Source organism: Hipposideros armiger, unplaced genomic scaffold, assembly GCF_001890085.2.
Source record: "Hipposideros armiger isolate ML-2016 unplaced genomic scaffold, ASM189008v1 scaffold_472, whole genome shotgun sequence".
Lineage (NCBI taxonomy): Eukaryota > Metazoa > Chordata > Mammalia > Chiroptera > Hipposideridae > Hipposideros > Hipposideros armiger.
The window spans coordinates 395,240-410,295 of record NW_017731822.1 but is presented as its reverse complement, the minus strand read 5'-3'; the positions used below and the strand labels follow the sequence as shown (position 1 = coordinate 410,295).

Genomic DNA, 15,056 nt, shown 5'->3' with positions numbered 1-15,056 from the left:
GTCCTTATGTGGTTTCCATGAGGTTCTCTCAAGACGTCTCTGAGCATGCGAAGCAGTAGAGGCCACTCAGTAGTTGAATGAAAACAACCATTTCAGAGCAAAGACACCCAAATTATCCACAATGGAGATAATTATTTGAAAGCAACAAAATGGCAGTGTACACACATTTAAGCTAAGGTTTACTTCCTTGTTGCCCTAAGAGGCACACCATAGCAAATACCTGTTATCCGGCAAGCACCGTCACATTTGAAAAACAGTTTATTAAGGGAAGATTTTATTACTTTTCTCTAGGTGATCATTTTTCCTTTTTTCACTCACCTACTGTGGTGTATCATGAAACACACCAGGATGATATAAGCAGGTTTAGGGTAGCTTATGAAGAGGGAAAGGGGGAGACAGGAAGAGTGAGGGAAAGATTAAGGTAAAACTATTAGACATACCACAAATCTTTGGCCACTAATATCCTTAAGAATTGGAAAATCACTGAGCTGTCTAAATGCTGGCCCTCAGACACCCTCCTTTTCCAACTGTACCCTTCGCGCCCCCCCCCCCCAGCCCTGGCACTTCCCCAAGTGTGGCTCATAGAGTAGTTACTTGCTTCACTTTGGCAACTGCTGTACTTTTGACTTAGGCATAAGCTAATAGCTTGCTTATAGCAATTGATATGAAACAAAAATTATTCTAATGACCTTACCAAAGTAGGGTGATTGCACACATGAATTTTGTTTAGGCTTTTTCCCCATGTATGATTTAAATTTTTCAAAGTTATGATTTTATCCTTTTAGTGGTGGTAAAGTGGGAACAGGTGATCTATATGATGTGTGGGGTTTTTTATTCTTCTGCCTGAGTGAGCAGTTGAAACATCTGTAAATCCAAGATGTTGCTTTCCAAGTGCACTGGGTTCTAATTTAACGGACCATATAAAACAAATTGAATCTCACATTTCTTCACGGGCAGATACTCAAAAGGCATAAAGGTTGCTACCTACAGGTAGGTAGTAGGTGGTTTAGTGTTTTTGTCTGCGAATTCTATCATCTGTGTCGCTTCTGGGTTCTTGTCAGTTGAGCCCTCTACCCCTCACATGAGTATTTGTCCCTGCTTCTCTCCAGGCCTGATTTTTTTTTTTTTAAGATTTTATTGGGGAATTGGGGGAGGGAAACAGCTTTGGGGAATCGGGTAAAGGGGGACAGACAGGTTGCTGTCCTTTTGTTCTTCAGTCTAGTTGTGGAGGATGTCGCCTCACTAGCCCATGTTGGTATTATCATTGCACGCTTCCTGGGTGAGGCAGTCTCTCGCCGGCCATTGGACAGCCACTCACGGCGACTCATGGCAGCTCATGCCGGCTGCTGGCTGCCAGCCACTCACTGTAGGTTATGGCAGCCCACTGCAGCAGGGGCTGCAGCCTACACTGTCTCCAGCCACTCAGGGCAGCCTAGCTCCAGGTTGAGCTATTGTTCACCATCTTAGCTATAGAGGGCGCAGTGTCACTGGCCCTCATGTGGGATCTGAACTGGGGCTCTGCTGCTCAGTACTGGTGTCCCAAGCCAACTCTTAACCAATGCACCACTTGGCCAGCCTCAGGCCTGGTAATTTTTAATTAGATGCCAGACATGTGATTTTTACCTTATTGGGTGTTGGATATTTTATATTCTTGTAATATTCTTGCTGCGCTTTGCTCTGGGATGCAGTTGGGTACTTGAAAACAGTATGATCCTCTTAAGATTCACTTGCCTGGATCAGATCAGCATTTAGTCTAAGGCTAATTTTGCCCCATGATTGACTAAGAGCCTCCTGGATGCTCTACCCAACTTCCTGAGATTAATGAGTTTTTTGTCTGGTCATTGGTATCAACACTGTTTCCCGACCTTGTGAGCACTGGGTACTGTGTCCCCCGTCCTTTTGGGGCTCTCTCCCTGACCTCAGGTAGTTTCATCACGAGGATGTGTTAAGCAGGGTTCTGCTGAATACTCCAGGGGCATCTCAGCTCCAGATCTCGCTCGTGCTCTGTATAACTGTCCCTGTCTGGTCTTCTGCCCTGTGAGCTAGCCGCTGTGGTCTCCGCAGCCTCTCAGCTCTCTCTCTCCTTAACTCAGAGAATCCTCTGAGCTCCGATGGGGTTTCCCGTCTCTGTGCTGCAGCCTGGAATCTCTCTTAAGGCACTCAGCTCGCCAATTGTAGGGCTTTCCTCACATTTCCCATCTCTCAGGGGTCACTGTCTTTCAGTGCCTGAGGTCCGCTGTCCTAAGCTTTTTCATGTTTTGTCTAATTTTAGTTGTTCAAGTGGGAGGGCAGATCTGGTCCTTGACGCTCCATCTTGGCCAGGAACAGAAGTTCCCGTCATTCTTTTTAACTGAAGACTCTTTCAGAGCCCAGCCTTTTTCTGACTCACTGTGTTAGATATGCAAGCAGGAACTCTTGAACAAGTGAGTACACAGATGGACCCAGTAAGAAGTGCAGAAACCTGTCCTGCTGTCACACCCATCCCTTCTTCAGAGCTGTGCCCTTGTTGCCATTCCTTTCTTGGGCCTGTTTTCAGGGTTTTAAGCAAGACACTTAAAGTGTGCGCAGTATTCTTTTCCTGGTTGCACTATGGGGAGCTTCATGGAGATTGCCAGTGGCTTAGGGAAGGGCGTGACTGGACTGAGGAAAGAGTCCCTTTTTTACGGGTTTCTTTGCAGGTCAGGAAGGTGAGGCAGCATGATGGGTGATCCTGGGCTCCATTTATCTTCTCCTTTGCTCCAGGGAAAGACTCAGCTTGGAAATTTCCAATCTCAGGAAGTTATGGGTCTGGATTAGATACTGTCGTGGCAAACAGAAGAAATGACCATGAAGCCAAGGTCAGAGTTAGAGCTCTGCTGCTGTTGACCCAGTAGAAAGCAGAGTAACCATTAGGTTGTATTTCTTCAAGCTCCCATCAACCTCCCTGCATAACTAACTGACCACTGGTGGAAGCAGCCCAAGCAGGGAGATTGGCAGGGACTCTGAACAGCAAGGAGAAAGTAAGGGCCTTCAGTCCAGGGAGGTAGAGGACCACGTCAGTTGCTAGAAAGAAACTTGTCTTGAATTCTTTTTTTGTTTTTTTAAGATTCTTATTACATTATAGCTAATACAATATTATATTAGTTCCAGGTGTACACCATAGTTATTCAACATTTATATATATACCTAAAGAAGTGATCACCATGATGAAAATCCAGCAACCATCTGACACCGTACCACACTATCACAATATTGACTGTATTCCCTATACAACATTGAATTCTTAGAGAGCTAACTCCTCTATCCTAAACTTTTCACTTTTTTTTTTCCTAATTAGGAAAATAATATGTCAGTTGAAGAAAATTAGGTTAAGTTAAGGAAAAAATATCTAGAATCCAGAGATAGTCTTTGATAACATTTTTTTATTTCCATAGACTCATTAAAACGTGTGTAGTTATCTAAATATACTTGCACACTTGTGTTGTGAATGGCAAAATGTTGATATCAAGCTATATTATGTCATAATTTTGTGAGCATTTTGGATTACTGCTCCCTTTGGGGTCTCATAACATAATTACAAGTTTTATTAAGTAGAGGAGGGAAAAAAAATCTTTCCTTCTAGGTTCTTGACTGGTGTCCCCATAACAAAAGACAGGTTAGCGAGAGAAAAATAAACAAGTTTATTACTGTGTGTATCTCATATGTACCTGGGAGGCTTCACAAGAAAAATGAAGACTCATAGAAGTGGTAAAACCAAAATTCTTTTATACTTGATTGAACAAAAAGAGGCAATTGTGGAAAATTAGCTAAAATGTATGGGGAGGCTAAAGGAAGATAAGAGTTATTTTAACAAGGTTTGTTTGTACAGAATTCTCTCAGCCTCAACTCTGTCTCTAGTGATAAGATGTTTTTCCGATTAGTAGGAGGGCATCTTTCCCGTGGGAGTTTTATCTCTTTCAGGAAGAAGAGGGGAGGTCAGATTGCATTTCTTGCACATGCTGTGTTTCAAGCACCTTTAGCTCTAAAGAATCCTTATGTCAAAGAAACGTATTTTGGGGTGACATTCTGGTTTCCTTCAGTTACAGCCAAGTATTTTAATGAGGATTTGATTTTGGTCACACTGGGTCTTACCTGGTAGATCTGCTTTCCATTTCAATCAGGATCTAGATTTCAGGCCCTGCTTTTGGTCGCCTTACTTCAGGGTCCCAGTAGCAGGTACAGACAGACCTTGGAGATAACTGTGGGTTTGGTTCCAGACCACTGTGTTAGAGCGAATATTGCAATAAAGCGAGTCACACAAATTTTTTTATTTCCTAGTGCATTTAAAGTTATATTTACACTGTACTGTAGTCTTTTAAGCCTTATGTCTAAAAAACCCAATGTACAGTATATGCCTTAATTTAAAAATACTTTATTGCTAAAAAATGCTAACCATCCTCTCTTGCCTTGATGTTGATGGCTGCAGACTGATCAGAGTGGTGGTTGCTGAAAGTTGGGGTGGCTGTGGCAATATCTTAAAATACAACAGCAATGAAGTTTGCCACATCAATTGACTCTTTCATGAACAATTTCTCTGTAGCATGTGTTGCTGTTTGATAGCATTTTATCCAGAGTAGAACTTCTTTGAGAATTGGAATCTACCTTCTCAAATCCTGTATCTGCTTTATCAACTAAGTTTATGATATTCTACATTCTTTGTTGTCATTTCAACAATCTTCATAGCATCTTTACCATCTCAAGAAACCACTTTCTTTTCTCATCTGTAAGAGGCAACTCCTCATATGTTAAGAGTTTTATCATGAGATTGCAGCAATTCATCCACATCCTCGGGCTCACCTCTAATTCTAGTTCTGTTGCTATTTCCACCACATCTACAGTTACTTCCTCCACTGAAGTCTTGATCCCCTCACAGTCATCCCTGAGGGCTGAAATCCCGCTTCTCTGAAGCTCCTGTTAATGTTGATATTTTTACCTCTTCCCATGGATTACAAATGTTCCTAATGGCATTTAGAATTGTGAATCCTTCCCAAAAGGCTTTCAATTGACTTTGCCCAGATCCATCAGAGGAATCCCTTATCTTTGTCAGCTATAGCCTTTTGAAATGCATTTCTTAAGTAGACTTGAAAGTCAAAATTACTCTTGATCCATGGGCTGCAGAGTGGATGTTGTGTTACCAGGCATGCAAACTGCATTAATCATGTTGTATGTCATCAGATCTCTTGGGTGATCAGGTGCATTGTCAATGAGCACTAATATTTTGAAAGGAACCTTAGGTCTCAACAGTGGGCTTAAAATATTTCATAAACCATGTTGTAAACAGATGTGCTGTCATCCAGGCTCTGTTGTTCCATTAATAGAGCACAAGCAGAGGATTTTCAGAATGATAAATGAGCATTGGCTTCAACTTAAAGTCACCAGCTGCATTAGCCCCTAACAAGAGAGTCAGCCTATCCTTTGAAGCTTTGAAGCCAGGCATTGACTTGTCTCTAGCTATGAAAACCCTAGATGACACTTCCAATAGAAGACTGCTTTATCTACATTGAAAATCTGTTGTTTAGTGTAGCCATGCCCATTAATTATCTTAGCTAGATCTTCTGGATAACTTGCTGCAGCTTCTACATCAGCACTTGCTGCTTCACCTTGCACTTTTATGTTATGGAGACGGCTTTTTTCCTCAGATCTCATGAACTAACCTCTGGTAGCTTCAGACTTTTCTTCTGCAACTTCCTCATCTCTCTCAGCCTTCATAGAATTGGAGGGAGTTTGGGCCTTGCTCTGAATTATGCTTTGGCTTAAGGGGATGTTATGGTTGGTTTGATCTATCCAAACCACTAAAACCTTCTCCATATCAGCAATAGGTCTGTTTTGTTTTCTTACCGTTTGTTCACTGGAGTAGTAGCACTTTTAATTTCCTTCAAGAACTTTTCCTTTGCACTCACAACTTGGTTATTTGGTATAAGAGGCATAGCTTTCGGCCTGTCTCAGCTTTCAAGGTGCCTTCTTCACTGAGCTTAATCATTTCTAGCTCTTGATTACAGTGAGAGACATGCGACTCTTCCTTTCACTTGAACACTTAGAGGCCATTGTCGGGTTATTAATTGCCCTAATTTCAATATTGCTGGGTCTCAGGGACTAGGGAGGGCCAAAGAGAGGGAGAAGGATGGGGGAATGGCCAGTCGGTGTAGCAGTCAGAACACACACATTTATCGATTAAGTTTGCCATCTTGGACATGGCTCATGTCCCCCTAAAACAATTGCAGTAGTAAAATCAAAGATCACTGATCACAGACCATCATAACAAATATAATAGTAATGAAAATGTTTGAAATAATCCAAGAATTACCAAAATGTGACACACAGACACAAAGTGAGCAAATGCTGTTAAGAAAAGGGCGCTGATATCAGGATTGTCATACGCTTTCAATTTGTAAAAAAAGCAAAAAACAAAAAATGCAATTATTTGTGAAGCCCAATAAAGCAAAGTACTATAAAAACTAGGTATGCCTATATTCCTAGTGTGCGTGTGTATGTGTGTGTAACTCCCTAATGGGGAAGGAAAATGGATGGATTCTAAAATCAAGTACTATTGTAATATGAACTATTTCAAGTTATACTGTTGAAGTCACTTGTATTGTGTCCTATAGATTGGGGCTTGACAAGACAACTATTAGGACTTCTGGGTGTTGATGACATGAAACTTTGGGAACTTCTAATAGTTACATTTAGATCCTAGAGAAAATAGTGATCTGTCTTACTCGATTTTATTGTTTGAGTGAGATCACCACATTCGTTTGCCCTGTTGAGCTTTTTTTTGGTAGGTGGTTATCATGGAGGTGTATTTTGGCCTCCATGTGGATCTGACATCAGCCACAGAAGGACAGGTCTCCCAAGCTTATTCATGAGTGAGTGATGCTGAGGCAAATGGAGTGAATTTTATTCCCCATCCTGCATCATTTAGTCATAGTCTGAAGTTTTGCGCCATCACTCCCCCACCCCATGTCCATCCAGGTGAATGGTGTGATTGTGTAATTTTCTTCTTGACCATACCTACTTTTAAAAGATACCAGTTGAGTGATACAATCTCATTGAAATATTCAGCAAGTAATGTGACCTGGCCAACTTTGTAGAAGATGGAGGAGCTAGAAGGCTGCCCTCTTTGAGGACTTGTGTCTTGTTGGTCCTCTCTGGTGCCTGTAGACAGAAAAGACAGAAAGGGAGCAGGCTGAGGGCTTCAGGACCATTCCCCTTGGACTTTGGAGCCCCACAAGTTCACTGATTCAGTAACAAATGGAGAGCATGTCTTTTTGTCCGAAATGTGTTCCAAACAGTATTTTTTCTTGAACAAGAGATGTCATGAGTGCCTGATTTTCATTTTAGTTACGTTAATTTTGTAATTTTTCTCTTGGCTTTTTATTCGGGACTGATTGATCCTGGGGTACAGGAGCTGATTAATTTTAAAGAACATGACATTCTTTGGCCTTTGACCAGGTCTTATAACCTTAATTTTGTTCTAATATCTTTTTTTTTTTTTTAAGATTTTATTGAGGGGTTGGGGGAGGGGAACAGCGCTGGGGAATCAGGGAAGGGGAACAGACACTTTGCCGTCCTTTTGTTCTTCAGTCTAGTTGTGGAGGACGTTGCTTCACTGGCCCCTGTTGGTATTATCATTGCACTCTTCCCAGGTGAGGCAGATGGACGGCTGCTCACGGCGGCTCTTGGCAGCTCATGCAGGCTGCTGGACACTCACGGTAGCTTACAGGAGCCCACTGCAGCTTCACTGCAGTTATGGCAGCCCAGCTCCAGGTTGAGCTGTTGTTCACCATCTTAGCTGTAGAGGGCAGTGTCACTAGCCCTCATGTGGAATCCGAACTGGGGCCCTGCTGCTCAGAGCTGGCATCCCAAGCCAGCTCTTAACGCGCCACTCGGCTGGCCATGTTCTAATATCTTTACTGCATAGTTCTGTTGCCTTTCTTTGGTTGAATTGTCAGTGAATTTAAGTTGTGTAACTTTTCATATGTCTGTTTGAGTCAAAAAAATTTATTTTGATTAATTCATCTTACTGTGGTGCTGAATAATGCTCTCAGAAAACTGGGATTTGCCAGGTGAAAGGTGATCTGTTGTTTTTCTACCAGTTCACAGTCACACAAGAAGGATTCGGTACCAGTTAACTAAAACAAACACACAAACTTGTAAACTGATTTTTAAAAATCTAAATGTATATTCATTTATACATTCTGGTGGTGAAATCTGCCAGAAATATTTGCATACATCATTTAATAGTCCTCTCCAGCTCCTGAAAATGGAGTGCATAATGAGTTATCCTTCTTTTTTTGTCCCGCGGTTCGTGAGTAGACTGAATTCTGTAAAGAGGGCATGCTAGGAAGGAAGGTGATCAGCTTAGAGCATGGCCAGTCCTCTTGGATCCTCCTGGTTGGCTTATCTGAAGTCTGTCTCCTCGCATAGCTGCTGCCATCAGTGGAAGGAGAGAAAATTTAGGTAACAAGTGTTTAAATAACATTTTAAAGAGCCATTAAAAAACAAACAAACATGGCATTATATGCAATCCTGGGTGCTCAGATGGTGGGTGGGCGAGCTTGTCATATGACTCATTTACAAACCCTTAGCTGACTTTGAGAGGTACCACTGTTCAGATACTCTCCCCTCTCCCTTCCTTAGCAGCGGATAACTCGGGCCTAGTCATCTCCCTGCCTGAGACAAAGACCTTTTCTATGGGAGTTTGCTGGGGCTGTTTAGAGTCCAAACTGCAAATTGGTATCAGCTGCATTAAGTCACTAAGGGAAAACTAGCAGCTGCCTCATCACTGGAGAGAACTGGGAGGGAGCCTTACCTTTCTTTCCAAAACGTTCTCGCTTTTCTCTTGTTACCCTCCCCCCTCCCTTTTTTTTTCATTTTTGTATGTGACTCAGGCCTCCTAATGAGGAGAATGAAGAGCAAAGTCATTTGGACTCAGCCTAGACACTTGGGATGTTAAAAACTTTTGTCATGTTGTGTCCACAGCTCCACTTCCTCCTCATATGTGGGATTTGTTGTTGCTTTAACATTTCGGTTCTAGCCTACCCCGAGTCTGTTTCTGCTGTATCTTCTCAGGCTAAGGGAGGAGTTTGCTTGTGGGGGTGGGGAATGGGGCTGTAGTATGTATTTAACTATTGGAATGAGACTACCAAGCTTATTTTTAACTAACGGCCAAAGGGAGGTTTGAACTCAGAAGTTGGTTTATTAATACTCTAAAGACGATAGTTACAAGCATTAGGATTCCAATTGTAGTTGGCTCTACACTGTTGGCACATTGCATTTCTGATGCTTTCTCCAAGGTGGGCATGCAGTAAATGACAATGAGTGGTACTAAATGCCCTTTTATAAGATGTTTAACAGTCCTCTTTAATCGTGGAAGCAAAGGAAGGAACGTTCATGAGTCTGGTTTTGTTACATAAAGTCATTGTGTGTCTTGTCTAGCAGCGTCTTAGATTCGAGAACATAAACTGGATAATCTGCCAACAGTATTTACCAATATGTATTGTGTTTTTTACACCAGTGGACAGTACTGAGTTTAAGCCTATAAGAAGCTTTAGTTGTATAAAATGTGTAAGAATTGAACTCGATGGGCTCTGAAAACATCAAGTGCCTATGGAAACTCTTGATTCTTTTTATAAAGATTGATGAACAAGTTAGGTCCCACAAGACCTAAATGTCACTAAAGAAAAATATGTTGCAACTATTATAGTTGAAATACGTCATGATCCTTACTTACTGCTCAGGAAGTGTCTCATGGGAGAAACGTAGGCAGCTTTTGCTTCTGTCAAGAGCTGAAACCTACTGGCGGAGCATTATAAATAATAATAACTCCTGGAATAATTTAGCCGGTATGGGGGGTGGGGTGGAGAGAGGTGGGAGTCAGGGCTGGATCCATAAAGCAAAGTGTGCAGTCCAATAAGATGCTCTTAACTCTATGAAGTGATTATCTGTTCTTACTACAAAAACAAAATTGCCATCAATATTTTGATTTTTCCCTATTCTAATTTAACGTGTTCCTTTTTGTTTTTACCGCAGAACCTTGTAGGTTTATTGATTTGGGATAAAAAGGAAAAAAAAATCAAACCTTTAGTTCACTTTATAATGACCTAATTTTGGTCCAGTATAAGGAAAGTGGGATGTTTGACTTTTCAGGGCCCAACGTGTTTAACCGTGGGCCTCTTCCCAGGACGAACACCACATGCCTTTCTCATAGGAGCGTGTTTATGGCCGTAGTCACGTGCTAAGTTTTGTTAGGAATTTATCAGCCTTGGCAATCCTCATTGGGGTTGCCCCAGGCTGCTCAGGAGCCCACAGGTACTGTTGGGAGCTAGTTGTGGTGACAGGGAGGGAGCAGCTTCTATGTGCCCTGTGCCACCTAGTTGTGTACACTCTGTGTCTGAATGAACGTGTGGAAAGAGTATAAGATAAAGCTTTCGATGAACTGGGCTTTCCAAGTTCTGTTTGGAGCATGCCTCCATGCACCTTAGGTTAATAAAAATTGTTATCCTTTTATGTTGTATAAAGTTCGCTTGAAGAAAGGTCCCAAATAGAAATGTGTTATTCTCTGATATTAGCCAGGCTAGATATTGGTTTTGTTTAGAATTAAGGTAGTTATCCTAGTTACTCAGTATCACATTTTTCATTGCTACTTTATACTGCCAGATTGAAATGAAGTGCATTTGGTGTGATTTTCATATATACAGGGTCTGAATGAGAATCATTACCCAGAGTGTTGTATAGACTATACTTGGCCATGTGACTCTGCTTCATATTTGCAGTCGTCTCCTGCCAGTCATGTGACCACTATCCCCATAGAATATGCTGTAATATTCTAATACTTATGTCTCGGGACCAAGCTGGAAGCCAACATTTTGAGAATCTTGTTCTAAAATGATTACATGTTTTGTTAATGTATCTGGTTTCTAAAGCAGTAACGTACAACTGAAAGTTATATTTTAAAACATTTTTTTTTCATTTGGTCTCATCATTAATATCTAATTAGTGATGTTGCAGCTTTTATCTTAAAGAGCAATATTTGCAAACCAAACGTACTTTAGGTCTGTGAGGCCTCACAAATGGTTTTTGGAGGTGCTAGGCTATAACAATAAGTTTCTTCAGCGTGTGTGTGTGTGTGTGTGTGTGTGTGTGTGTGTGTGTGTGTGTCTCACCTTCTTTCCCCGTTAATGTGCTCCTTCCTTATTCCCTTCCTCCTGTGTGTGTATGTGCACACACACACAGCCACTGCACTGCCTTCTCTCTTTCTCATACATGCACACCTGCGCTTAGCCTGCTCAGAAACTCCGAGTCTTCCTGGAGAGGGAAGAACATCAGCTCTAAGTGGGATGAGTGTGTCAGTGTAGAACAATAAGGAAGTTTTGGGGAACCAGTCATTTCCTTTTGCAAACATATGTAGTCAAGGGAATCTGGTTATCAGACTTTTCTCAATCTTTTTTGTCTTCCCTCAAACACTGCTTTTCTAACTAACAAAGGCCGATTTTCTCTTTTTCTCACCTTCTCTCTTTTTTCTCACTTTAATTCTGCTTTTCCCTCATTCTCCTGCTACCTATCAATCTTCCTTAGCACGACTCTGCAGGTGACTTGGCAGAACCCTCTCTCTGTGTCATGTGCCAGCAACAAGGGGCAGAATGTGCGTGCTGGTGCCATTTCTTCCCCAGGAGTATATATGAGAGAAAGGCGGACACTGGCAGCTCTCAGCATTCACAGGGCCACTTGTTTTTCCAGACCTGTGTCACCTTCTGTTTCCGTCATTCCTGCTCTGATCGCACACAAACTCTGCATTCCTTCCCCTGCTCATCTTATTTTAATAAAGCAAAAGGCTGGGGGATGAGCCACCTGCTGAACCACCTGCTGTCACTGAGTGGTGTTTTGTTACTGGGGTTCACTGAACTGCTTGGCATTCTCAGGGGGGTGGTGGATGTCACTAAGCACGCCAGGGCCTGCTGGGCTGGTCTCATTCAGCAATCTGCCTGTGTGGGAGGTTGTTAGAGGTGAACCTTTTCTACCTTAAGTGTGCCAGGTGGTTTGTGTTCACATGTGGTTTCTAGAAAAGAAATAGCCTTTCCTAGTAATTAGGCGAAATAGTATCAGTCGGTCAGTTCTCTTTTTTCCCTCCCATATTTACAGATGAACAAATTGAAACCCAGGGAAGTATAGCCAATTGCCTGAGGTCATATAGTTAATGGAAGAGCTGGGACCCCAGGTGCCCTCTGCTCCATGCTTCCTATATTTATCTTGACCTTTTATGCTTGATGTACTTCTTGCATGGCATGTAATCACACTTCAGAGGATGAATCCCCTTAAAGTCCCCAGGTCTTGGCACGATTTTCTCCCTTGCTGGGGGAAAAGGGGACTTGTGTTATTGTTTGTGTGGGGGGAAGTAAAATGACACACATTATTCAGAAGCCACACATTTTATTTTTATTTTTTCTTAAGGATGAAGAGGAAGAAATCAAACTGGAGATAAATATGCTGAAGAAGTACTCTCATCATAGAAATATTGCAACATATTACGGTGCTTTCATTAAAAAGAGCCCTCCAGGACATGATGACCAACTCTGGGTAGGCACATGTTCCCTTAGCGTTTTGTGGGGTGTCCTCTTGGGTTATATTGAAAAGGCCTTAAGGACCTTTTGGCGGGGGCAGAGAAAAGCAAAGAAAAAGGGGTAGTAGCTGTTTTCTTTCTTGGTTGACAATACACTGAATGTTTATTTGGATGTTGATTTCACTTTGCCTGGAAACAGTGAACTTCGTGTTTCAGGAATAAAGTGGCTCGTTTTAAAAGGAATGTAAGCAAATAGTAAGGAAACTAGGAGCTTGAAAATAAAAGCAGTATAATACAAACTTTATTTGTGGAAATTAATTAATATGGAAGCCTAAGTAAATGCATTTTTCTTTACCACCTGGAAGTAAGAGACAGATCGCAAGAAAACAGACTTATGTCAGTAATTTATTAATAATTTTAGTGATAATCATTTATAAAAAAACAGGTAATTCCAGGGAAATTTCTAGAATTGACACATTTAACCTCATTTCTTATTAAACACGTTTATATTCAAGAGGATGAAATTGAGTTACTATTAGATCTATAATCATCACATTAGTTATGTCAAAGGTACTGGACTTAGAAAGCAGGGAGATAGAGTAATGCTTTTCCTAATTTTTAAAAGAAGCCATTGTAGAAAATTTGCAAAAATTGAGAAAGTAGAAGGGAACTAGTTCCTTTAATTTCCATTGCCCAAATCCCATCATAGGTAAAATTTTAGAATAGTTCAATTCAGTTCATTTTCTAGGTACTTTAAAAATACACTTGTGGGGGCCGGCTGAGTGGCTCAGTTGGTTAAGAGCTTGCTGGAGAGTGCAAGCTCTGAGCAACAGGGTCGCTGGTTCGATACCCAGCCCGAGCTGAGCTGCCAGCAGGTGGCAGGATGGCTCAGCTAAAAACAAAACAACAAAAAAAAAAACACTTGAGTTTATATTCAAACATTTAGGTATAGTAAATAATGTATTATTAAAAATTATGTATTGCTTAAAAATAGCGTTTCTCTCTTATACTAAACCTATAAAATAGGTTGAGAATCATAATGTTTGAAAAATAGAGCATCTTTTCCCCTGGCAGATGAGGAATAATATTAGGGAGTACTTGTATCAGATTTCTGATGATTGGGCACTAATGAAAAACGAAATGGTGCTGCCATGTCCATGTGCTCAGGAGAGAGGAGAGCACTCCAGAGCCTCTGCGCTGGGGGATGTGCCGTAGAATATCAGAAGCTCTGACTCTCCTGGAGCAAATACACAACTACGTGAATAAATCGGCTGGGGAAACGATCTCAATAATTTGGATGTCTCCAAAATGATCACGTGCCCAGATCTTTAGGAAAGGCAAGAGCGGGTCAGACTGTGCTTTCTGACTTCTTGGGTGTGTCCTGACGGCCTGATGCTTCCCTGACTGCCGGTGTGTGTTGGTCACAGTGTGTCTTGTCTGCCCTGCAGCTTGTTATGGAGTTCTGCGGGGCCGGGTCCATCACAGACCTTGTGAAGAACACCAAGGGGAACACACTCAAAGAAGACTGGATAGCGTACATCTCCAGGGAGATCCTGAGGGTAAGGAGAGGGCCCGGCTCTGGAGCCCCGCTCGTGGTCTTGTGTTTTCGTTCTCATTCTGCTAGCCCGCAGCACTTCTCATCAGTCATAACTATGCCGGGCATTCTTTCCGTGACAACCAGGGACCCTGTCACTGGGTGGCTTTGGTAGTTTAAGCTGCATCATGGTGTTGACTCTGGCAAGTATGTAAAGAAAGGAGAGTAAAACAAAAAATAGTCTTTTTGCATTTCCCTGAATTCATCTCCAGGTATTAAAAAGAAAATCAGAGTGGAGGGGAAGAGGAATAATTAATCGCTAATTATTTTTATAGAAATTCTGCATCTAAGTTTATGAATCAGTATTAATGGTGCTGAATGCTGGCTTTCAAAATTATCTTACGAACTTTGGCATTAACCGTTCAAATCGGTTGCAATATTTGTGAGGAAGAGTTCTTTTTTTTTTTTTTAAGTGGCATCAAACCTTTATCTACGAACTGTCTTAATATTAGATTATAATAATATCTAACTAGAAGATTGATAGAGGTATTAAAAGAGATACTGTCAGCTGTATAAGAGTCCCTTAACAAACAGTCATTATTAAAACTAAACTGCACCTCTTCATCAAAGATATACAGATGGCAAATAAGCACATGAGAAGATACTCCACATCATATGTCCTTATGGTCCTTGGTATACTTGCAATACCCATCAGAAGAGTATTTTCCAAGAATTGTTTCTTTTAGTTTTTGTAAGCTTTGTGGTTTTTTAGGTAGTCAAGTTTCATGGAGTGAGGGAGTTAGCAAACATAAGAAAGGTGGGGGAGCAAAGAGAAAAAGTGATGTGAAAACAGGAGACGTGAGGAAGAGTTCTAATGTTTAATGTTATTTATAGCCAACTGGAACACTGGCTTAGGATCCTAGAGTAAGTTTCTGAACTACTGTTTTC

General features: G+C 41.4%; 1 protein-coding gene across 28 annotated transcripts in view; it reads left to right on the top strand.

Moving 5' to 3' along the window:
• MAP4K4 (mitogen-activated protein kinase kinase kinase kinase 4) overlaps positions 1-15,056 on the top strand; it is a 192,994-nt gene that overhangs the window by 111,487 nt on the left and 66,451 nt on the right. For all 28 annotated transcript variants that reach the window (XM_019666503.1, XM_019666508.1, XM_019666507.1 and 25 more), the window contains 2 exons: positions 12,466-12,591; positions 14,023-14,133. In XM_019666503.1, the coding sequence (XP_019522048.1) occupies positions 12,466-12,591; positions 14,023-14,133 (237 nt within the window). The remainder of the gene's footprint in view (positions 1-12,465; positions 12,592-14,022; positions 14,134-15,056) is intronic.